Source organism: Anopheles ziemanni, chromosome 3 (assembly GCF_943734765.1).
Source record: "Anopheles ziemanni chromosome 3, idAnoZiCoDA_A2_x.2, whole genome shotgun sequence".
NCBI lineage: Eukaryota > Metazoa > Arthropoda > Insecta > Diptera > Culicidae > Anopheles > Anopheles ziemanni.
The window spans coordinates 86,723,860-86,749,633 of NC_080706.1; the positions used below are offsets into that span (position 1 = coordinate 86,723,860).

Here is a 25,774-nt window from a genome sequence, read left to right on the forward strand (position 1 = left end):
TTGTAATGCGCCAGAACAGAAGAGCAGACATTATGAGAAAAAAAAACAAAGGAGATAAAGCATTTAGAAATGCATGCATCTACATGCAGTTACATATGCATAAAATTCGGATATGTTTCCTTGCCTTTTATTTGTTTCTAAGATTGATAGAGATAAGCAATGATTTGTTGTAATTGATATAATAAATTTTACTTATTTAAATGATACGAAGGTAAAGTCAAGGAACCATAAAGCATAAAATACTCGTTAGATCAGCATTTAATTACCAAGCATCTTAAATATTCCTACCACATTCTTTCTTCAGCAAATCCACCTGCCTTTGGCCCACTGTGCATCGGTTGTCGGCTGAACCTGCCGCGCATCGTATGATCACATAATTTCTCCGGCCGCCTTTATCGGCACGCTATGTGTGTGTGTGTGTGGTGTTGTGGTGCTCGGCAAAGGGAGAAAGTTTCCTGCACTTTTTTTTTCTGAACCGCACATTGACGTGTGAGACGTGTCCTCGGTAGCATCGCGCACGCACACTAGAGGAGGGGACGGCCTTCTGCCGTTTTCGGCACTGCCTGGGGAGGAGGCACAGCAGAGGCCGATGGTGTGTTGGTCCAAACCAACCAAAGGCATTCGTCCAAGGGGTTTATGTTTTTCCGAGCCGGGGCATAATGGCTATCGCTCTTTTCTCTTCTCCACTCGAAGGGGAGCATCCGTGACTTCTCGGTCGGTTAATTTCTTTTTTTTTTTATTTTTATTCATTTGATAGGAGCTTTTTTCCTTCACCGATTGTGGGTATCGTCGCTTGACCTCCAGTTGGTGGGACAGTTTGGTTTCGGCGTCCTTACGGGCATCGTAGTCGGCCGTCACTGCTTTCTCTGGGTTTCTGATACGTTCGTCTTACTAACCAACGGCGAGTGTACCTTACCGTAATTCCTTTAGCTTCCCAGAATATGTAAAATTGTTACAGCTTGTATGTGTTTTATTTTAATGTTTGCACTTAAATGGCATGTGTGTTTTTTTCGATGAAGTCTTCTTTAGTTTTTCTGTTCCTCAACAGTCATTTTTGATTTTTTTATCAATCTATGAGTTCTGGAACCTTAAATTGGCTTTTTTTGGGAAAGTTTTCCTTGGCACAGTCGAAAGTACGATTTTTAACTGGTCAAGTATGTTTTTCTTTAATTATTTTAAATCCTTTTTGAAGTGCCTTTTGCTTAATTCCCCATCGCGGGCAAGAATTCTCCATTAAAAAGATCATTCTTATTAATGTTTTTTTTTCCTTTTCCCGATTCTCTTTCCAGTGATCCACGTCAAACTACAAGCAGTCAGGCTTATCTGTCAACATTTTTCCATCTAGAATGCGTGTGTGAATCAGTTTTACGGTTTCAATCATAGCAACCTGTTGCTAAATTTTATAGTTTTCAGTTTTCAGTTTTTTGGGTGCATTTGTTACGGGCAAAAAAAACCATTGCTGTGAGTTACATGTTTTACCCGCAGATTCAAACAAAAAACCAAGTAAAACAAAGTGTTCCCAGTACAGTGGAAATAGTTAAAAGTGATTAAGATTTGCTGGTAGTTTGCAAAAAAAAAACCAACCGCGTGTAAGGCGTGATTGAGAAGTGGTGTGAAGCAAGTTGACAACAACAAAAAAAAAAAAAAAACCTCAACCGACGAATACGAAACCACTTTGCGGGGCGAGTTGATCTTTCGGTTGGTGCGTCGAGTGCAGGAAGGGCCAAGAGTTGGAGACGCTCGCAGAACGCTCGCTTCGTAAGATCCAGCCGAGTGCGCCAGCAGTCAAAGATCGCGTTCCACGGCGCAGAACCTCGCGGGCGCGACGAAGATGTTGCTTCCGGGCCATGTGGTGGCGCTGCATGTGACGACGTGCGGCCAGAGCGGGGCCGGGCTCGGCTCGGACGAGAAGGAGGTCGTACTGCTGATTTACGTAATCATCGATGTGCAGTCAAATAATGTAAGTAAAAATTTCGGGCTTGTGGAAGGCACATACTAATCTTCTCCGGGATGTGTGTGTGTGTCCGTGTGTTGGGATGAAAATGTTTGGGGGCAAAGGAAAGGAACGGTAAAATAAATAAGCGAAGACCCCGGGGGTTACAGAAGGGGATTTTATCTACTTCTTGTTCTTCGCTCGTCCGCCACTCGGTGTTTGGACAGGTCGACACTGGAGATGCTTTACAACGCCACACGTACAGAGAATACCTTATGTGTGCACAACCTTGATGCGTCTTACAAAGTAATGGGCAATCTTCAAGCTACTAGCGGTGGTCCCTCTTCTCTCCAGTGGCTCACGCTCAAGAAGGTCCGGCCAAAGGCTGGTGGGCGCGCAAACGTTTGCCATTCTATATTTAATTCTCTCAGCCAATTTGTCGAGAAGCTTTTCGCGGCAGCAGAGTTGAGAAGCAAGTTGGACACTCCTTGAATCCAATTGAACGTTTCGTCAAACCGGGATCCTGTGAAGAAGGGGGTTTACCTGGTTTTTTTATTTATTGGATTTTACGTAGCACCTTTTTCGTATGTTTTCTTTCATTAAGGACAAACTCTCGAGGCATTCGGAGTGATGAAGTACAAGAAGCGAATGCTTTGGTGTGCTTCTAAATTCTAGGCTCTCAGTTTTGGCAGTCATTATTGTTTACAAATTTTGTTTGGTAGACATGCAAATCAAAAGTTTTAATAATTTAAATTATTTAAAAAAACAGGTGCCTTTAGAATAAATTCGGGACCATCATGAGTTATTTTTTTTTCTTGATAATTTGTAACTAGCATTGGGTCTCGTTAAAAATCAATTTCCAATTCAATTCATGAAACACGTTCCGAACGAAACGGCTAACATAATAATTATCTCACACTGTTCCTTAAATTTCTCCGGAAAGAAACTCCGTTGCCGTTCGTTCCTTTCCAATCGGGGCTAGACATTTATTTAGATCATCCGTTGATAACGTATTAAATGTCGGTTCGAAGTTGAAGCGGAAACCACGGTTCGATGTACAGTTTTAATTTTCCGAGCCAAAAAGGGGATCATTTATCCAAGTGATGGAAAAATCCCTTCGTAGTACTTTCAACGGGCGCGGGGGGGAATCTCGAAAGGGAGGAAACGAACCAGTTGGAAGCCAATTTTTGGCGATCCATTTTCGATCCGTATCTTTCCCCCCCAAAATTGCTTCTCATTGTCGCCTCACTCTAGTAGATATAAAAAAGAAGCCCGAATTGGAATAATCCCGCGAGCCCGGCGGAATGGCGAAAGCAGCTTCCCCGTTTATTTGATTTACTGCTTCGCTTTTCCCTTATTGTTTTCTTGTGGTCCTTCGGAAAAAAAACGGAGGAGGTGTCGAAAAACCAGGAGGAGCTGTTTGTTTGATCGGTGCCGCGCCGGATCATTATGCGATCGCGCGAAAAGATCATCGATGCGATAGTTGCATCGATGTATGTAAAAAAAGGAAAAAATAAAATCGTTCACTTTTGACCGATTCGATTGTTGTGTTTGTACAGTAAACGTGTTTTTTTTTCTCACTCCCCCCGAAGCTGTTTTCTTTATATTGACCAACATCTTAACCCAACCGACTTTGGCTTCGCTTGTGGCGAGCAGGTTTTCCATCGGTGTACTGTTGTACTCCTTTTTTTCCTTGCTCTCTTGCAAACTAGCCCAGCCTCTTTCATTGCACATGCGTCCTCCCGTACATGTGTTGCTACTGGTTAAAAAAAAAAATGAAACCCAGTTGGCTGCCCTCAGGGGGGAAAACACAACTCCTTTTCCCCCCCAGCCCCGAGGCACTGTGGAGGTCATTTAAAGTCATAAATTATTTTGATGAACCAGTGGGATTGAATTGTTATTTTTCACCGGGCGGTGGTTCCCTGGCACGCGTGTACCGTTTTTCCCCCCTTCTTCTTCTCGTGTATTAAGATCTTATGTTGTAAAGCGGGTTTAGGAGGAGCGGCAGATTAGGTTCGGTGATAAATGCTGCATTTCCCATCCGTATTTTTACCGATGGACGCTCTCTCAGCTCGATTGTTATCTATCGGGGAAGCGATCTCTCGGGGCAACTGCGCATCTTGTCCGCGGAGATTTAAATCAATTGTTCACCTCACTTAGGCGTACAAGATTACGGCCCGCCGCTAATCGCCAGCCGACATAATCGATTCGTTTATCGGTGTTTTTTTTTTTTAGGAAGAGTGTGCAGGAGGAGGTATCTGTGTAGAACCTTTGATCTTGGCGTGGGTTTCCCGGGTGGGAATGCGTCGTGGGGCGTTAAGGAGAACAGTTCGCTTAAGATAACTATTCGGACGGACCGTTATGTGGGTAATTGTTTGATAATGCGTCTGGTACTTAACGCACAATTGCGTGTAGGGAAACATTTTTTTTCTTCTTCTGAAAACGTAATATCTTCATCCAGCAGCAGAGTAATTATTTCTACTAATCTTTTTCACATTTAACATTTACTGTTGATTGGTTAATGTTTATTTAGTACTTTGAGCATGACTAAATGACTGCGGGATCATTTCTTGCGGCAAATTGTTATTGATGTGCTAGCTTCTCACTCGCGATTAATCTTTTTCCGTGGGAATATCGTCGGTATTTTTCTTTCTTTTGCACAAAATGCGGTAAAATTCAGCATAAATGAATTTCCAGACAAGGAATACAAATTGAAAAACAAGTTTTCTTATTAATCTTTTCTATAATTTTATGAATTAAGTGTTTTTTGCAATTCTTCTGAATATATTTAACTTCTCCATTCTTTTGAATAAGGTCACCACATCCTTGCGGGATTATCTTTTTTTTGATAAACTAATTTAGGGTTTAATTAAACAACTAAACTATGATCGTTGCGATAAGTGAAATTTATCTTATGTTTACTTTTATTTTTACTTCTAACTTTGACATATAAATAATTAATTCTTACGTCAATCTTTATTTAAGTAAATATAAGGAATGGAAATGTCGTAGAAAATAACCTTATTCGTTGGATTTCACATATTTTTATCTCAATACAAAACTAATCTTGGATTGGGTTTGATATTGTAAAATGCTCAAAAACTTATCGAGCAACCAAAAGTGGTATATTTTTAAACCAATGTATGTTACTTTATTAAAAAAAGGCGTTTTTGAGTTTTATAAAAACATGGATCATTAGTAGCCAATGATTGGGCTCAGCACACTTGAATCTTCAAAATTAATCGTAGGTTTATATTTTTAAAAAGTGTGCTTCAATTTTCGTCTGAACACATAAAACAAATATAGAACAATTGTACAACGAAAGAAACAACAAGCGTTTAAATCTTCACATCATATTTGGGCCAATTTAAAAACAAAATCGTTTTACCATTCACTTAGCAAATTATTTTGATGAAGCACCCCGTCACTCACACTCCGGACTAAATGTGCACCGAATGCACTTTTGCATCACACACGCACGCTTGGCATAAAGAAGAACCAAGGCAACCATTGTGCTACCGCCGACGACTGTCGTGCCCATCTGAATAATGCATTACATATCCGATTTTCGATTTCCGTTTGGCTTTCGTACGAATAGCAAAAGGGTCACGACGGTCCGAGCAGTGTTCAGAGCGCAGTCGGGGGAAAAACCAAACCCGCGTGGTTCTTTCTTATCGCCCGAAGTAATCGAACTAGATCGATCGGCGAAGGGGTCATATCCGCATCCGCTTTCCGAGCGGTGCAGCACAACAAAGGGAGAATGCTTTAAAAGCAGGAAATAACATAGTTCTCTTCGGGAAAGAATGGTTAGCGCCTAGAACCCATTGATAAACGGAAGAAAAATGTCGTCTACCGCTTGTTTGAAGATAAGAAACGTATGGGGATAGTTTTCAGGTCGATCGTCTGCGATCGTTCTGCTTCCGTTCTAGATTGTTGTCGATAAAAAGGCCGACAATGCGAAGAATCACGTAACGCGCGCGCCATATACCCGTCCGTTCAAGTTTGTTGCGTCATGTAAAATGCATGAGCACCGATCGTAAGTCCGTCGTCGTGGTCCAGGTCGGGGACTATGGTTGACCCTTGCCGTTGGACGGTCCGTTTTTTGTTCCGAATCGTTGTCGCTTCAAAAGGCACTAACCACGGATCACGGATGGCTCGGGGCTTAGGGTCACCATGACCACCTTTTTCTTTCTGAAGATGTCTTGTGCGGTAGCTTTACTCGTAATCGAGAGAGTTGAGTTAGTTGCCTTTGTTTTGGCGAATAAATTTTTGATTTAAAAGCTTTTAGTACAATTTAGTACAATTGAATTTCATTGCCTTAGTTTTTATTTTTTCTAAAGTTTAAAAAATGCATCGTTTGATCAGATGATAACCCTTTTTTCCGTTCGTTGGAAATGTAACCGTACGAGTGCGTTCAGCTTGCATCTTATAGTGGGTTTTACAAGAAGAAGTGCATAAAGTCCGTTGTCGGTTTAACACGTTGCGTACCGCGTCACCCAAATATGGGTGACAGCAGTTTTAGTACAACAAAGTTTTTGACCCATAAATAAATGAAAATGCAACATAAAAATTATTATAATATTTTATATAAATTTTTTGGGAGGCTAAGTTTTTGCTTGGCCTTCGAAAACAATCGGTTTAACAAATATTATAAACAAATTATAATTTCAAAAATTGTACTAAAAAGTGTGCTAAAACGCTTGGTACGCAACGTGTTAAGTCTTGACGACGACGACCGTAGGGGCTTTTTTTGGTCAAAGACCGCAACAGAAAACCGCCGGTTTTCTTCGGTGCGACGAGGCGCGAGCCTTTAGGAGCTGAAGACACTTTCGAGCGAAAAGGAAATTACCGTTTGACACAAAGGTCAAATAAGTATCGGGCCTGTTCTACTGGTACTGGCCAGTACTTCAAGCGCGTCAAGACCGGCGCCCCGTGAATGTCCAAGTGGAGGAAAAGGAAATAAAAAGGCAAAACTTACGCGAAAACACATCCATAATGAACCGACCCCGGGGGAGAAGAACGCGTCGAGTACTCTTAAATATATGGTGATTTATGTTGCGCCCGGTTCGTGGTTCTTGGTGCACTCGAACCCGGCCACGGACTCGGGCGTTTTTCTGCTGGTATTGGGTTTTTCTTTCTTTTGGAGACCTGCGAAGTCCTCCAGTCGTTGGAGTTAAGTACGTTCTACACGCATGACCGGTTTTTGTTGGGTTTAGAACATTGATTTAACACGTTGACTGCCACGCGTTTTTGGCATACTTTTTTAGTACAATCTTTTTTAATAAAATGTGTTTATAACATTTATTAAACTGACGGTTTTCGTAGGCCAAGCAAAGAATTAGCTTCCCAATGAATCTGTTTTTAATATTACTATAGTTTTTATGTTGCATTTTCATTTGTTTATGGGTCAAAAACTTTTTAGAACTATTTGCTGTTGTCACCCACTTTTGGTTGACGTGGCATACAACGTGTAAATTGCGTTAAATTGTAACAAAGGATGTACGGTTCAAATTGCCTGATAAGCGTAACGTCTATTTTAAACAGAGCATTGTGGGAAGTTAGCGTAAAAGGAGCGTAAATAAGTTTTGATCTTTCAGTTCGTAAATATAAAAAGTATATTAGGGATAAACAACAAAGTTATAAGATGTTACAAATTCACAGCAGAGCCACTTACATAACAATAAAAGTAAGGTGTTAAGAATAAAAGATGAATCAAAACATTCAAAAAATGTTTTAAATAATAAGATGTTGTACGTGACACTGATTTATTTCTACGACTTTGACCTAAAATTTAAATCGAGTCAAATTGCTGTTGATTGGGTGATACCAAGGAGAGAGTTGATTAGGCTTTTTCACGAAATAATGTAATGGCGATTTAGAGATTACTTTTCACAACTTATCACCATCATCTTTGCTATCATCGCACATCCAGTGCACGCGTTCTGGTTTTAGTGCGATAAAAATTATGAGCAAAAATTAAAACGCCATAATGACTACTTCCTCCGTTTGACATCACCTTGCGCTTTCTGCCTTTTTTCCCGAGGCAAGACCAGGCCGGACTTTTGTTCGGTGCTTTATGGCGGTGAAGATGTGCCCACACCGAGGCCATTTGCGCAGCTCCTCCAACGTCGTATCAAAACCGTGAACCGCGCCGCTTATCTAAGTGAGCAGCGAATATATATGAAAAAGAAAACTGCTCGTTGAATAACGGATGATGAAACGATTTTCGGCGCTCGTCGTCGTTGTCGGCGGTGGCTGGAAGTTGATAAGCAGCACCACCTCTCAGGTGCAGCAGCGTCCCGTTGCCATCTTGGCATGGCATAGACATTTCGTTGAAGTGTGGCTTATCTTATCGTGTGGATACTGTCCGATACTACTACCTGCTTACAGGCGATCTCAGGTGTACTTTCAGTAGGAAAAAATTACTTAGCGACGACCAACTCACAGAGGAGAGGTATATGCATCAAAAGTCAAATCCAATAATCCATCAAGTGCGCTGGATGAGCAGCGTATGCCATCAAAGGTGTAATGGACCTGGTAGAGTCGGAAGGTGGTGTTTAATGTATGATAGAGATCTCTTTTTGGATGTTGGACGCTAGTGACTTGTGATGAATAGGGGTTTTTTTTTCACGTGCCACAAGTTTATCTCCTAATGAATTGGAAGAGTCAAGCATTATCCGATTGAAGAAGAATGAAAAAACGGAATAATCAACTGAAATATAAGTAAGGATAGGTCTAGTTTGCTCACTAGCCTGGATTAAAATGCATTATTTACATTATTTCTTAACACTACCAAGGTGCAGTGAGACAGAAATGAAGAAATCATAATGCTCTTCCCTATGTCATTTTAATGATGCTACAGAGATCAACAGATCGTTCTTTGACATGGGTTACAATGATGGATCGTTGTTTTTCTCTTAGCTCCATATTTATGTTTCACAAAATCAGTTGGCCTTTGGTCCGGTTCTGCCTATTTGCCGAACTGTTTACGTTTCAACTACCCAAACAAATGGCTTGGTTAAGGTTAAGGTCTCCCCAGCGGGGAGTCACTTTTCGAACCCAAGGCTGGGGAAAACCGTTCCTATTTACGCTTCAGCTAAGCGAGAAGAGAAAGATTGTTTTGTTAAGGCATAGTGCGCACACCTTACGGGGGAAATTGTACCAAATGGAACAGTTTGTTTTTTAATCCGGCAAAAGGTAAGGCATCTCCTAATTGCTCGTTCCGGGCCCCCGAAACCTAGCCCAAAGGAAGCGGCTGCACATTACGGATTTGAGCATTTAACAACAACGTTTGCCTCGTGTGCGGGGGAGGAGTGGGGAGAAGCCGCCGGGTCACAGGAAGCACGACGTAAAACATAAAAGACCCCAATTAGTGTCGGGAAGGCGAGCAACGCCCCGTAACTAGCTCTCGAGTTTGTTCCGTTCTAGGAGACACCCAGAATGTGTGTTCTCCACACAGAACGAGAACCGGAACAACATGGATTGCGAATATTTGTTTCCGGACCAGACAGACAATATCCGCGGGCAGGTATTTTCTTCCTGAAACTAATTCTAATGGCTTTGTGCTATATCTGGGAAGATAGCGCACGTTTCCGGTTTGGTAGAGTTCAGTTACTATCGCCTATCGTGGTCTGATTCTGAATTCAACCAAGGGTTATTTGAGAGGCGTGTGGGATATGTGAACTTTTACTAACTCTTATCTGTGTCCTCTCCTTGCCTTTACCTTTTTTCGGGTAGACTTCTTCCAGGAGTTTGGGTCGTAAGCAACACAAATTTCACGACAGTAATTAATCTCTGCCGGCGAGCAATCAACACAGACTTCTCTCTCTAATTTCGAGTAATTTCGAGTTCTTTCATGATGTAGCCATGTCGTCTTTTTCGGTAAACCAAACCCTTTGCCAGGCATGTCGTGCCTCAGAGTGTGCGTACGGTTGAAGCGCCTGCCGCTAATGATATCATACTATAGGCCGATGGTGTGCGAGAAACCGGTGCAACTTTTAACTCGAAGTTGCTTCCTGTGGTCTCAGATCCAGCTCTCCGCTATGTTGAAGTGTGGAGAACCATCGCCGGGCATCTGGAGTCGACAGCGGGGCCACGGCTACAAATAGCGCAAACTGGTAATTACGTGCCGCCGGAGACTTCCCGAACAACGCTGCTGCGTGTTGTCCGGTCAGTCCGGGACAGACGTAGAAGAAGATTGCGACAGCCGTGTGTTCTTCAAGACAGTTAAGAGTTGCCGGCTCTATATTCCTGTTTCTGGATTTGGATATCTTTGTAGCATAATTACCGGGAGTTGAAGGTCTGATGACGGCCTGAATGTTGCATGAGATATGGGAGATGTTACACCAGGTGATGATGTGTATGCAAACGGAGAAGTTGTTGATAGAGAAACCTGCCAGATTTTATGGCGGTTTGCAAAAACCACAGCTAGAGCATACAAAGATGTCTACTGTTGTGAGGCTACCGTAGTTCCCCGCCACACCGCTGGTTGGTTGATCACCAGCTTCTTGATCTTTTCCCCCTCTCTCCTGGACGGGCAAACCAAGCCTCTGAGATGAGCCGCTCCCGGTTGTTGCACTTGATGATGGACCGGAGTGAAATTGGAAGCAAGCAAAACACACCTCGCTATTGATGTCAACGAGTTGCTGTACGAAGTGGCTGTAGTTAAAACACGCTGTACGTTTAATCTGCGCGCGTACTCTTGTCGGAGTGGAAGGCAAAAGGTAAAAAGCTAGACTTTCACTGGCCCCGACGGTTCCAAAGGATGCTCTCTTTTGCCCGCAGGGGTTGGAGTTCAGCCCATTTTCAGGCCACCGCAAGAGTACCGTTGTTAATCGCTTAACCTAATTGGACCTCGGATGGGTTTTAATGTGTTTGACGAATCTCTTTCCCCCCTCTTTGGACGTTAACGCTCGGAAGAAGCACTACTGTGCGTTAGGTAAACATATTTAATCAAATGCATTTCGATCGTCCGCTTTCGATAAGGAACTCTAACTTGTTTTTCTTCATAGCGCACAACAACATTGGCACATCATTTCAATCCCCGCGCGCACGAAGTCCGTCGCTTTGATTGGTTGTTTGGAAAGGAAATTGAGTTTTTGATTCCAAATTTAATAGTTAATCGACGCAAACGGTGATTGATCGGTGGGAAATATTGATTTTTGGGTTTTTGTTGTGTGAGAATGCTTCTCGGGAGAAGAGGAGCTTTGTTTGTTAGGGGCATTTGTTTACGTCTTCTGTGATGCGCTTTTAATTACTTTTAGTTTTAAATTAATTTCGTGTGCCCCTTTTTTTTTTTTTAATTGCGGATGACTAACATCCGGCGACAGAGCACTTTTTCGCGGTGTTTGTGTGTGTGGTGTTTTTATATTCTTGTTTAGTATACAGTTGCCGAATTGTGCAGCACCGACTAAAGGCAATAACCCGCTGCTGCTTCTTCAGCATATTCAGAGCTTGCCACGTGCGGTTGCTCCAAAAGTTCGTTCGTTCTTCCAATGACCTTGTCTAATGGCGCTGTAGCTCCGCGAGACGGTCGTGACCATCTTCAAGAGTCCTCTCCTCTCCTTAGCCTGTCTGTGTGAGGGTCGGTTTTTTGGCACATTGCGACATTATTCTGGCTTTTTTGAAGGTCGGGATTGGGGGAACTCCGTCTGGGTTTCGATTTTCTTCGGCTGGCTGCCCGTGAAATGCTAATCATGCTAATGGAAAATAGTTAGTTCTCGTTTCCTTCGACTCCGCGCTCCATCGACATCAGTTTCATCTTCGTTACGAGAAGCTTTTCGCAAAAACGCAACGTTCCGGACATTTAGAAGGCTCTCGGACAAGCTCGGTTTAAAAATACGTCTCGGCGCTTTTGATAGATAAAGTGCAGTGCGACTGATTTGCAAAACGATCAAGTAAAGTCGTTCCGAGCAAGAACCAAAAACAAAAAAAAACGGGGAGGCACACAAGGACACTTCATTAAATTGCAATTAATCCTTTGCTCCTGTGTGCGCCGGCGTGTGCGCAGGTACCTGTTTACCATAAGAGACCGGACCTCGCGCGGTCCTGGTCGGTCTAGTCGTTTTTACAGCGAAAACTCCAGTGCCCGAGGCGTCTAGACTGGGGGAGAAGTTGGTGGTGCCGTCGTCGACGGGTGTTCAACATTTGGAAACCGTAAATGATGCAAAATTATCCACGGTACCCCCGAAATTACCCCGTGCGGACGTTTCGCCGACGTCTGCCCTTGCAACTGGGCTGCTTCTGATTACCATACCAAGTGTGGACCTTCCTGACGTATGTGCAGAGTGCGACTCTTCGTCGCTCCTACCCGTCATGCGGACGTCGTTAGTCGAAGCGCGTCGGCCTTTTTAATAATGTCGGGAATAGTGTTTAGCTACGCTTCATTCAAGTGTGGACGCGCGTCGGAAATGGGCAAACCGTTTAAAGGACATTCCAAGTAATAATTTTGCGAACCGAACCGCTTTTTTGGGTTGGAACTTATTTCGTCCTCGACTCTTTAGAGTTGGCAGGTTCGAGTGCATCAAATCTAATGAGTTGCAAAAATGTCTTTTGGTGCATAAAACAGCCATTTGTACTTGAACTTGTAAGAAGGGGCCATTACTTTGATGCAGTTCGTCTTTATGTTTTCCAGATGCGACTTACCTAAGATTTAGCGAAACATTTTGGAAGTTATTTTTTTTCCTTATCCTTCTTCTCCATTCTGAAGAAAATGCCGCGAAGTAAGCGCCCAACGAATCATTTTCGGTTCGGTGATTAATTTTGGTACAATTAAAGCCCCTATTGTGTGGAAACGCGCCCGGGAGGGCAGGACTCGGTTGGATTCACTTTCGCCAGTGGTGCTTCATTATGATTCGTCTTACATTAACAGTATATATATTTTTTTATCATCGGTATTCCCATCTTTAAAGCCACAGCTTCGTGTGTCTTCACCGTTGTTGCATTGAAGGAATGTTTGGGTAATTTTTCCCACCTGTTCGGTTGCTGGAAATCGAAGAAGAGTTGCTTCGGATGAGGGTGAGAGTGAATGGAGTTTTTTTTGTATCGATCCGTGGAAGATGCTCTTGCTATCCTAGGACCGTAAGGAGGAGGTGGTGATGAGGCAGAGGCGCAAATCGATTCCCCAGCTTTACCCATCATAACGTCAACATCGTCCAGCGTTCGAGCTTCGTTGGATGTTTTCCTCGGCTATCGCGTGAGCCAAGCGAGGTTGTGGTTTAGACGGAGTTCTGTAGTTGGGTATGGGTTTGTAATGTTTGATTGAAGGCATTCCTTCAGCGCACTTTTCTTTCTTCCCCCCCGGCTACTTATGTATTTTCCCCTCCCTTCCCTGCAGTTGTTGTAGGTGCGATCGATTCGATCGAGGTTGAATGACAGAAAGAGTTATTGATGACGATGGCGCGATCCTCTCCGGGGTTGTTTTCCTCCGTTTGTTGGGCGTTTAGGTTAGTTTTTGTGTCAGTCGTGGCTCCACACCATATCCATCCCTCCTTCACGCATACGAGCCCCAACTCTCGAGGGTGCTTATTTTAGCGAATCAAAAGCTTATTTTGCGGTGAGAACGAGTGAGGTAGGTTAACTAGCCCTTACACGCCTTAAATACGTATCGATTGGTGTTGTTTTTTGTTTGTGGTTTTCTGTTGGTTTGTTAGTGTTGGAAGCATTGTTTTGCTGCTCGAATGTCTGTATGTTTTTGCTTTCCTCGCATCCATATTTCAACGGAAGGGCTCCAAGGTTTCCTTCGGTCTGCCTTGGGAGAACGATCCCCCCCCCCACCGCCAACGTCTTAAAATTCCACCAGCGTGGGAAGGAAGAGTTCTAGAAAACGCCAACCGATGTTTGTTGGCCGCCTCTTTTTTCTCTCTTTCTCTCTTCGCATTACGATCTGGGTCATCTAACTTCGCCATACCTCGATTACAAAAGTACAAATCGGTAGTGAAATCGGGCTGATGTTAGTACACCGTGCCACGATGCACCAGCAAAAAATGCAGTTTGCTGCAACAACTCCTTAGAATGGTAGCAACTTTAGTCTTTGTTACGAACGGCGAATGTATGCCGGTTCGTGGGGTTTGAAAATAGAAGTAAACAGTTAACGCTTTTGCCAAGCGTTTCTGCAGCTCAGACCTTGAAGTTTTGAAGAGTAATACCATTTACTTCCACCATTTGCTGCAAACGCGAGCAGATTTTTTAGCTTTTCTGTAGTTTATTTACGATTTGATAAGTTTTAAACATAATGTTCTTACACTAAACCGTGGTAACCGAATATTTTTAGATATTAGTCACATCCTTTATAGATAGTTTTATCAGTTTCTAATTATGAAGTTTATGAGAAATCTATTAAATGTTATGCGTTTTTAACAATAAAAGTCCTTTGTACGTGCACAAATAACTGGATTCGTTCGTTAAGAATTTATTCTACGTTGATAAAACAAAAAAGCTGCATCTTTTCATTCAAATCATATCAAAACAAATTGCGTTTTGTTCATGAAATCACCAAAAAATCAAAACTAGTACTACACCTAAGTGACATTTATAAGCACCATAAGTTAAGAAAATAAAGCAATTGAACAATTGCCAAATGTAAGAATAGCATAGGATAAAACAGTAGTTAGTCAATGAAACAAATAAGTAAGGTGTGACTGTATTGATATTTTATTGAGATGATCAACTAATAATAGATGCTACTAACATAACAATGATGATTTCAATGTTTGATAAAAGCTTTTAAATCCTTTACGATTTACTGCTTGTGTGCTATTTTTACCTTTGTTTTACAAATTTTTGCTATTTTTACCTTTGTTTGAACACATTTTTGCTATTTTTACCTATGTTTTGTTTGAAATGTCTTCTGTCTGGTGTTCGACTTTTGACAGGTGGAAAGCCGTTTTTGCTACCTGCCAAATGGCATTGCTGCTGTCACCTACAGCTTTGCGTGTCGTGGTAATTAATTTGTTGTTATAATAATATTACTCTGATGAAACCCCGGGGTGGGGAAGCGGTCCACACGCACAACAAGTAGCCCGGCAGCGAACTCGGTTACATCGGATGCCTGCCACCATCAGCGGCGGAATCAGCATACACATATGCGTCGGCCACGCGATCGGCTGGTTTCCTCTTGCACCGCAGGCCATATTACGCGGCGACGGACGATACGCAAAAGCGCCAAATGCGAGAAAATTCAATATTGGCATTTCCGTTTCACATTTCTTTTTAGCCGATTTTCGTTTTCCACCGTGAGGTGTCTGTGTGTGGTTGGTTGGCAAGCGATGGTGTCTAGGTTTTCTTTCCTATTTCCGGGGCCTGTGGGTCCACAGCTGGCCGAGGGGATCGGGTTGGGTGGGTCGGGGGAACCGATTTTCCTCAGCGATTTTACACACTTTGTGCGGTTGCATAAAGCGAAATCGAGCAACAGCAGCTGCGTGCAGAGATAATAGTTGTGTAGTGCAACGGTTGGATAATGTCGGTTGGGGATCGATTCGTTCATTTATCGTACCGAGTTTTGTTTGTCTTAATAGTTTTAGCCAATGAATCATTTCGATACACCTGGTCTAATTAAAAATAGGCCAATGTTTATTCGTTAGATAGCGAAACTAACGAAACTCATGAAGAGTTAAACGTTGAACGATCGTCTATAATGAAACGATCATCTTTGGTACATAATTTCACTATTTTGTTTTAGTCGAAATCAGAATTTTTAATTAATTTTCCCCAACAGTTGAACTAAATAAGAGAACCAACGTTCTAGTTTTATTAATTGGACTTTTTTTTTAAAGAAAACAATATGATTCGAAGGCGTTGCAAATATAAGAAGAACTTGGAAATAAAATGAACTAGAGAATATTTGTTAGTTGTGGCAGTCAGACAGAAACACATAAACAGACACATAAACAGATACTTTTAACAACACTAACAACACATAAGGTAAAAGGCGTTTTAACACGTTGACTGCCAAGCGTTTTTAGAACACTTCTTTAGTACAATACTTATTTTAATAAAATTTGTTTAAAACATTTGTTAAACTTACGGTTTCCGAAGGCAAAGCAGAGACTTAGCTTCCAAAAGAACTTGTTTTTAATATTTCTATAGTTTTTATGTTGCATTTTCATTTATTTATGGGGCAACAACTTTTTGGAACTAATTACTTTTTGTACTAATACTCACTTTTGGGTGACATATGACAGTCAACGTGTTAAACGATTGCAACTTTCACCTAACAGCAACTGGCAAACACTCATTTCGCTCATGTGAAACCCAATTTAACTTGTCGAAACGCGAAATAAACAAACAATTTTATTTCATAGCAATGAAATTTATTTGACACTTACTCAACTGACAGCTGTAAAAGGGGAATCAAAAGTATAAAATTATTTAAAATTATCGTTAAACGAAATAAACACGCGTCGTTTTATGCGATTTAAGTTCACTTTTGATTCACAACGCTAAATGAGTGTTATTATTAATTTTAGAGATTAAATAGTACAGCTCATTAACAATTCTGCATAGTTTATTTACCGGCTCATCATTGTCGGTTGACAGTTAGCGTTAATTTGTTGTGAGTCGTGTAAACGCATGATGAGTTTGGAAACGTTCAGTCCACTGAAATCAAGATGAATGAAAGTTTCTGTTGAATGAAAGTTGCTGTCATCTATCTGCACCTTAACATAACTTTCAATAATCGCTGTAGCTGCGTGTCTTAATTGAAGCTTACTTTTATTTAATTTTAGACATTTTGACGTTTAAATCATTTTTTGCTCGAATGCATCGTCAAGACAATCATAGGTTGAATTAAAAAAATAGTATGATCATTTTTTATCCCCATCCGCTACTGGTTAGATATGAAAACCCTACAGCGTCTTGAGACACATTCCCTGTATGTTTCTCCGTCCAATCGGATGTTGCCGCCCATCATCGTCCGATTGATGAAATTATCGCGAATGCCCCTCGCCAATCACAGTGAAAGCTCAAATGCACCGCGCAATGCTACTCTGTGTCTGTGTGCAACCGGCGCGCGATGTTCGTTTAGCGCATTCTAGCCTTGCGCATGCAATGTTCTTCTAGGAGTGCGCATGGTACGCTCACGTGCGCGTCTCCGCGATCGCCACTCACACACCACCACACCGTCGACGTGTGGCCGGCCACCATTGCAATGCAATATTCCGGTGCGCAAGGTTAGAGTTGGGCGGAGATTTGAATGATCGCGTGCGCAACGAACCGCCGGAAAAACCACCGATCGAACGAACCGCACTATCGCTAATTAGTAGTTTGGAAAAACTACCTTTTTAAATCGCGGGCGTTGATGCTTTTTCAAACACTTGTTTTGGTGTATTTACAGTTTTTAAAGTGCAGCTTTGTTCTTTAGTTACTCTAATTATTATTTGAGATGGTTAATGTTTTTACTTGTTCGAATCTTTTATCGTTTTATTTCAACGAAGAACGCACAGTTGAAGATCGCTGCTTCCACACGAGGATGCCTTCAAGATTTAACCTTTATACCCCTTGAGCAGCGCGTATTAGCGTTCCCTGGCAGTGTGTTCTGTTCGTGGCGTCATCATTAGCCAGCGCTTCAGTCCATCATTAGTGCGCTTCAGTAAGTAATCAGAGGTTCGCATTTCTACCCCGATGCACTGCGGAGTAGAACCCAAGAGGCCACAGCAAACGCTCGCGTGTTTCCAACCATTCCGACCTTCCGACCCCAAATTAATTCTACCGGGGATTATCCCGTCCTTCTTGCACACCCCCCGGCTACCGGTGGAAGTGGTGGTTGCACATTCACATTTTGCACATTGATTTATTGCGTCTGTTTTGTGATGGGCGATTGTTGGCGATGGCGAAGTAATTTTCCACCGTTTCGATGTTCCCAAACGACGCTTTATACTTGATTCCACCGGACTGTGGGACGAGATTATGAGAAAAGGCGTATGCAATATCAAATCGCTAAGATTTTGAAACTTTTCTCACAAACACACAAAATAAAATTTGAAATTTTTTCAATAATAATTGTTCTAAAATTAGTTCTTAAAAACACTTGGCAGTCATAGGGTGAAAAATAAAACGGAATTAACACGTTGACTGCCAAGCGTTTTTAGCACACTTTTTTAGAACATTTTTTTTAAATAAAATTTGCTTAAAACATTTATTAAACCAACGATTTTTGAAGGCTAAGCAAAAACTTAGCTTCTCAAAGAATGGACATAAAATATTACTATAATTTTTATGTTGCATTTTCATTTATTTATGGATAAAAAACTTTTTAGAACTTTTTAGAACTATCACCCACTTTTGGGTGATATGGCAGTCAACGTGTTAAGCAGTCTCATAATCTAAGGAAAATGAAAATGCATCCAATTTCACGAGGACAACAGTCCCTCCCAAACAAAGTAAAGCTTGTGAGCATAATTAATGTTTTGGTTTGTGAAATATGCTCCATTGAACGGTGGGTCGATTTTTCACGGCAATGTGTGTGTGTGCCATTGCATACCCAAACACGGTGTTTAATGAATATAGGGACGGCATCGATTAGCGAAATGCAATCGGAGAGCCGGTCACGGCAGCGCTCTCTCGGTCGCGTTTTCTTCTTGCTTGGTGCGATTGATTGCTTTGAAAGCGATTTCGCGGTTGATGCAATTTTTTCCACCCTTTCCTTGGAAGCCCATTTTCCTCCTTCCTTTGCACCACCACCTGCTGCCCTTCGCTCGTACTGTTGTGCTGTGGCTCATAATTGCCCCGTTTTCTCAGCCCCGTGCGGTGGATGCAGCTGGACGCGAATGCACGCCACCCGAGAAGGAAAACAAATGTGAAAACGAAAAATATCGTCACTTCTGCTGCCACTTGCCCACTCTGCGTGCCTCTTTTGGTAGTAATTTTTGTTTACAGTGAATTAAAAAAAACAGTCAAATTTTCATGGAAAAAGCGATTTCGGTTGCAATCGATGAGACAGGCTCTTGGATTTTGGAAATGCTCCTCGACGCCGATGCCTTTTCCTTTCGAGCCGATGCTGTGTTGTGCAATGCACCATTTTTTGGCACAGTAAAATTAACTGGCATCGATCTCCGCCAGCAGCAACCGCCACCACCTTCCTCCCATTTGCGGGAAAACCCCCCTCCCTCCGTGTTTTGGTTTGGATTATATTGATCCCGCTTCTCTCACTCTTGCTTTCTAAAATCCGCGAATTGTGTTGTGGCACAAGGAGGAGGGGGGGCTTTGTTGGAAAAGCAACCAGAGAATGATGGTCGATTTTCCCGTTGGCGCGACGTGTTACGGACGGTGTCCAATTTTCTTACCGTTTCCACCGTTTTATGGTGCAGCTGGTGGATTTCAATCGGTCGTTTTAGCTCGGACGAAATCCGATCGGAAGAAGAATTTGAAGGGTAGCGGAGGGGAGGGATTTTTATATTGTAATACCCCAAATTGAGATTAATCGAGGACAACTTTCTCATTTGCAAGCTTAGCCAAATAAGTCGAAAATTTTGGTTTTAGCGATTTGGGGTTTCATTTTTATTGACGTTTCGCTTCCGTTAAATCAGTGATCTTTTCGACGAGATATTAACCGATTGTTGTGCGATGTGTTGGTTCTGATAGCCAGATAGAGTTGGTTATGGTAGTAAGAAAATTTTGTATAAAGTGTTGTTTGAAAATATGAAATTTATAAACCGAAAGATTTTTATTGTAGTCAAATGGTCTGGTAGATTGCCTATAAAACATCGCAATTGATTGCTAACTCTTATTTTGTTTAGCTTGTCAACAGTCTAACCAATTGGATACAATTCAGGAAATGTTTATATTGTTCATTAAATTGATCAATCAATTTTTAATTTTTTAGTAATTTTTTATTCTCATTTAGTCCCATTTTAATGCAAAATTGTAACATTTTGCTCGCCTTAACACGTTGACTGCCATGTCACCCAAAAGTGGGTGACAGTTCTAAAAAGTTATAATTTTTTTTTTATCTATAAATAAATGAAAATGCAACATAAAAATTATAGGAATATTTTATGTCAATTCTTTGAGAAGCTAAGTTTTTGCTTAGCCTTCAAAAATCGTTGGTTTAATAAATGTTTAAGGCAAATTTTATTAAAAAAGATTGTTCTAAAAAAGTGTGCTAAAAACGCTTGGCAGTCAACGTGTTAATGTAAAAAATAAAAAATATGAGTATCTATCCGTTATCCATATGAGTTATGATAAATAATATAATTATTGTGCTATTTTATTACTCCAGTGAGATGTGTGAAACCTTGATTCGTTTGTAAATCTTTGAACTACAGTCAACACAGCTATTTGTATCTCCAATCCGTCATTTAGAAATTAGTTAATTTTCTATCCACATTAATAATGTTTTCCTACTCGCTTTGGCAAATATATTTGCTGTTCAGCTTTCTCGCGTTGAGGTTTGCTAATAGAAACGTCAAACAAAGCTGGCGAATCAAATGGTTAATTTGCCTATTTTTCATTGCCACCGGTCTATGGCGCGGCGGTGGCATTTAATAAACGCGCGCAACATTCTTATGCACCCCGCGGCGGCCAATGTTTGTTTGTGGTTTGGACGCGGACAGGGATGAAAAATTATCCTCTCATAGCCAAACAATGGCTGTTGGCAATTGGTTATGCTGCTGCTGCTGCTCCACAAGCCAATCATCACCGGGGGTTTCGATGGGACCCGACTTTTGGTCCGTTGGGGTGCTCGGTTTTTGTTCAAACCTTTCAGCGGGTTTTCTTTTCAAGAAGATGATGATCAATAATAAATGCAAAAGACGTCGCCAATTCGTCACAGAGGTTGGGGATTGGGATTAAAAACAGGCCCACTATTTGTGTGGCTTACTGAAATTGGGCTCCATCGAATTCGATTGACAAATTTCAGCCCTGGTGTAGATTGAAAAATACACAACGATGGTTTCTTGTTTGTCTGCAAATTTTTCCCATCCAGCCTTGTTTACGCTCAAAGCGAGCCGGAGAAGGCACACTCGGGTGATTTAATAATCCTCCCTTTAAATGGATACAGAGTAAAGGGCTGTTATGTCGCAAACACTCGAGGGTTAGTGCTTGGCTCGTTTGAGGACTCTATTCCGCCGGGGAAAAGGACTACCAATTATGCTGTTCCTCGCTTTTCATATCTGCCTTCAACGTTCAGTCCGTGGCTACCTCAACCTTAGCTTGAAATAAAGTTGACGCCTTCGGCGGAATGAAAAGCGCCACCCCCTGCCTTCGGGAGGGATAAATTAGCGATAATGGGAAAATCGTTCGCTACCGGCGGAATTTGCCTCATCCTCTGTGCGTTCTCTTCGGGAGGTGGAAAATTACCTCCAAGTCGCGCATCTCTCGTGCATCTCTTTTACAAATGATGCCGTAATCGAAACCGCCCTTCTTCCCCATTGGGAGGTTTCCTCGTTTTTTTTCATCTTCAATATTTTCCTCCTCTGGGGCGATAAACGAGAGCAAGAAACAATTAAAATCACTTTCACCGTTGCATCGCGTGCCCTTCGGGCCCGTTTTTCCGAATGGGTCGAATGCCACGTGCCGGAGCGTCTATTGGTTCAGTGTGTACTAGTATGGGTGTGGTGGAAAATGTGCTGCTAAACCAACCTCTAAGGGAGGTGGCACGTTTTAAAGCGGGTGTGCTCTAATTTCGGTTTCGATGCAGTTTCAGCTTTTCGCTCTTTATTTTTCCATTTTTCCCCCTCTTGGCGATCATTTATTCGAAACGCTTCCGGATAAGTGCGCCTCCGTGCGTGCGTGCGTGTGTTGAGCGTTTCATCTTTCGTAGCATAATGTTGCCCCGATGGCGCTCGCACTTTGTACCCACTTTCCACCGGTGAAACAGAAGGATGAAGAGCTAAAGACAGTGAGAGAGAGAAAAGGTAGTGGTACAGAAAAAAGAAGCAAAGAGTGAAATTGTGATCTTGCAACGGTGAAGAAAAAGGCTACATTCGTTGATGAATGTTCGAGGCAAATATGTATATTATCCCTTGCACCGATCTGCGATGGATGATGCGTTTGCGTAATGCACTTGGTAATAGCAGTATGGTACATGCAATTCTACAAAACCGACCATTTGTCGGTGATTGAATGTGTCTTTTTCTTTGTGAGAAAATGGAATGAAAATAGCATCACGATCATGATGGAAAAAAGGCTACCAATGTTTAAAAGCAATGTATAGTTGAAGCATTGCAAAGAATCTAAACATAATTTTAAATAAGGTTGCCTTAAAAGGTTTCCTCATTAAAGTTTATCTTTTATCCCTACAATTGTTTTCATAGACCTTCACTCGTTATCTACCATTTTGAAATGGTATCTTCACATTGGTGCACCACTTTGATTAAATAATCGTGGTCGCATTCGTTAGTTTGATAATGGATTACTCCACTTCGCGTTTCGCGTTCCAAAGTGGTAAAGGAAGGATAATCATACAGTGACACGCGCGCAGTCAGGGTATGGCTGTGAGAAGTATGCAATGCAGCATAGTTTCTGTTACGACTTCATTTCAGCCCGGCCTACGAATGCTCCATTTCGTTCGAACGAGAAGGAGGTCTGGATTACTTCATTGCTAGAGTTGCGGAATTGAGTTGTTATGATCCTCGTTTTAAGATTGTTTTCGGTCAGTATTTGAAATGTTTTCTACCATTGATAAAGCGGTTTTTAAGCTTTATGTTTCAATGCTTACTGTGCATTAAATGCCTTCATACAGGTTGATAAACTTACTCATCTTTGTTTTGAAAGGTTGCCTCAACTGAGCACATTCGTAAGTATTTCTATACTTGTTATGATTGTACCGCGTTATTGTTGTAAGACACAGAAGAAGTTGCTCTACACTGTTTTATTGCAGGAACTCCTTTATTGCCTGCCACCGTTACATGTGGAATAATCATAAGTTTGGGCCACGGGTTGTGTGTGACGCTTGTTGGTGCAGGTGAACCGAGCCTCTGGTGTGTTCGTTGTTGTTTTTGTACCGGTGTAGCAGCGCAAAACGACACAAACCCCCGCCGGATAATGACGTACCGGAAGCAGCGACTGGTGGTAACACCAACCCTGCAATTTGAAGTCCCCAACCGTAATGATCGTCTCAGTTGGCGACGGTTGACGAGCAAAGATCGAGAAATTGTCATAGAAGCGAGAGAGGAAAAAAGGGAACTGGTGAAGGAGTGTGATTAATTCTTCTCATCGGAATTTTACTTGATTCACGCTGGAAAAAAAACACATTCAGAATTGAATATCATTTGATTCTCCCATTGGAATTATTATAACATGGCAATACTTCCATGGTACAAATGTATTGCAATGTTTTTTGTATGGTTTGACTAACAAGAACCTCACTTTGATATCATTTGGCGTAAATTTTAGAATCGTTAATTGATTAGCAATTTGTTATTTATCTTAAAATATAATCAGATCATGCATTTGGAGAAACGCTGAGTTTCTGTAATGAATCATTTCGCCATATAAGCAAAACAAAATCAAGACAAATAAAAGAAAGCAACAAATGATAAGAATCAATCATAAATAAAATATACAGATAGAGAAGAAATAAAATATACAAATAGAGAAGAAACATACAAAATCCTCTTCAAATACTGCGAGTTTTTGGTTGCGTTGTTTGTTAATGATTCTCTTCGCAAGCTCTTGGTAGAATCTCTCGAGCTTTCCTGCGGTTCCGGTTGTTTGTTTGTTGCTTCTCAACTGCGCCTCGCTGTTGCTGTTGTGTTCTGCAAATTTCCCCCCTTTCTGTTAGCTTATTTGCTAGCGAGAGGTCTCATACTCTAAAGATTGTGGAAAACAAAAAAATAAATGTGCCCTCGTCGATTCTTCTCCAAATACTTAAGCCTCGGCTGGGATGGGAGCTCCGCGAAGTTTAAGTACCATGGCCAGCTTCAGCAGTAGCTAACGTTTACATTCGCCATCACGTTCTCGCGTTCTTGCTCCCTCGTTATATTTGATCATATTTCTGGGGAACAAAATGTTACCGTGAAAAACAGAAAAATCATAAACCGACCACAAACACGCTGCTTGTGCGTTGCACTTGCTCTCGCGAAACAGCAGCTCCGTGTAACCTCTCTTCGCCCGTGTAATTACCTTCGCACGACACAGTTTCCTTCCCCAGCTAGTTTGTGGTTGCTTGGGCCACACACTGCTGAAGAGGAAGGGTGGCTGCGTTTAGGGTGGTGTGGCGTGCGCCTTACTGGAAAGACCCGTGCGGCACGGAGGCACACACGCACACCGGCGGGATCGGACCCGGTGCATGTGCCGTGGCATGTCAAAGGGCCGCGCACACTAGCGTGACGTGCCGAGCTGTGTGAAGGCTCGGAAAAGTCGGACTTCAACGTTTCCTTCGCCACGCCAATATTTTTGCACCTCACCTCCGTGGTCTTGATCCAACAATACCGCTCTCCCCCCCGCTCATCATTAGCATTCGGAACGTTCGAATCTCCCGCAGTAGAATGCGATGTTGTGATGGTTGCCAAAGGGTGCCCCTAATGGGTGTGCAAATAATGATTTCTCTTGGCGAACCGTCAAACAGCCAGTGCACTTTGCCACAAGACCTCCGGCTTATGCCGGATCGTTTTTCCTCCAAAAACGCTAATCGGGAGGAATTAGAAGCATCACAAGTTGCATTGTTCGACCGATCCGGTCGGCAGTAGATCACGATAGCATCGCATCTTCAACATGTTGCTGTAGGGTTGCAAACACAGAAAGAAAGAGCAAGTTAAATAAAGTGGTTTACTGCGTGAAGGTACCTCATTAAATTAAACCACGCTACCGTTTGGAAGGTTGTTCGTTGAAACAAATAGTTCGAGTGCGTTCGTCGCTTGTTGTCCGAAGCAAGTCTTTCTGCGGAGGATTTGAACGAGCTTATAAGCGATGTGAAGTATTTTTTAAGAAATATTGTTTATTTCTTTGCTTCTTTTTGTGAGTTTTTAATAATTAAAATTAGGTAAATATTCATGTTACTCGTTCTTAAACCGTTTGCGAACCAATTAGTATGCGTGCAATTCTTAGAAAAACTACGCACTATTAATGCCGCACCTGTTCCATTCGGCTCGCGCCCTTCTTTCCTTTTTTTTAAGTAACGGTCGTGTACTAATTACCACCGCTGGACGTTGGTGGTCATTTAATCGGGGAACGCATTATTTATTGCCACTCAAGCCACGAATGAAAAGCATTCTCGTTCTCCGCGAGAGCGGTCGGATTTTATTGGGTGTCAGCACCATCAATCAGCAGCGTAACCAAGTCATAACAGCGACCTCTTTGCTGCACACGTGCGGGATGGGCTGGGTTGAACAATACACACGTACAGGTTATATTTTCCAATGCTGCCAACCGGTTTCATATGAGGTCCGGTGTATGATTAAAGCAGATTTGTGATCTCCATGGCAAGTGCAAAAGGTCGAGTGGAGTGGCGAGAGTATGATCAGTTTTATCAAGGAGGAGGGCCCTGAGTTCCTGTAAGCTTCTAGAAAAGTATGTTTGAACATTCAACATCCAATCATCGATGTGTCGTTTGTGTGCTAGAAGGAAAATACTGTTTAATTAGACTATTTCTTGTACATATAAATGATAACAAATGTTGAGCACGGGTGTATTCATTTTTTCTCGTTTTTATTATTGCTTTCATGGGAGACTTCAACGGCAGGTCAATCGAGGAACCGATGCAAAAATCGATTCAGATGCGACGAACTTTTTGCATAAGTTTAGCACAAATAACGCCAATAATTGAAGGAAAGGCAAAAACTAACGCTACTCGAGACAACAAGTGGATTATCTTTCTTGATTGTGCTTTTTCCGTCATCGTCATCGTCGCCGCGTTTTGCATCGTGCGTGCAACAATCGCGATCCTTACTGCGCTGTGCACCATCA

General features: G+C 42.1%; 1 protein-coding gene across 2 annotated transcripts in view; it reads left to right on the plus strand.

Annotated features, from left to right (window-relative positions):
- The first annotated feature begins 1,652 nt into the window (after positions 1-1,652).
- LOC131289148 (RNA-binding protein fusilli) overlaps positions 1,653-25,774 on the plus strand; it is a 67,392-nt gene continuing 43,270 nt past the window's right edge. For both annotated transcript variants that reach the window (XM_058318355.1, XM_058318354.1), the window contains exon 1: positions 1,653-1,960. In XM_058318355.1, coding sequence (XP_058174338.1) covers positions 1,832-1,960 — 129 coding nt within the window. In that variant the 5' untranslated portion in view covers positions 1,653-1,831. The remainder of the gene's footprint in view (positions 1,961-25,774) is intronic.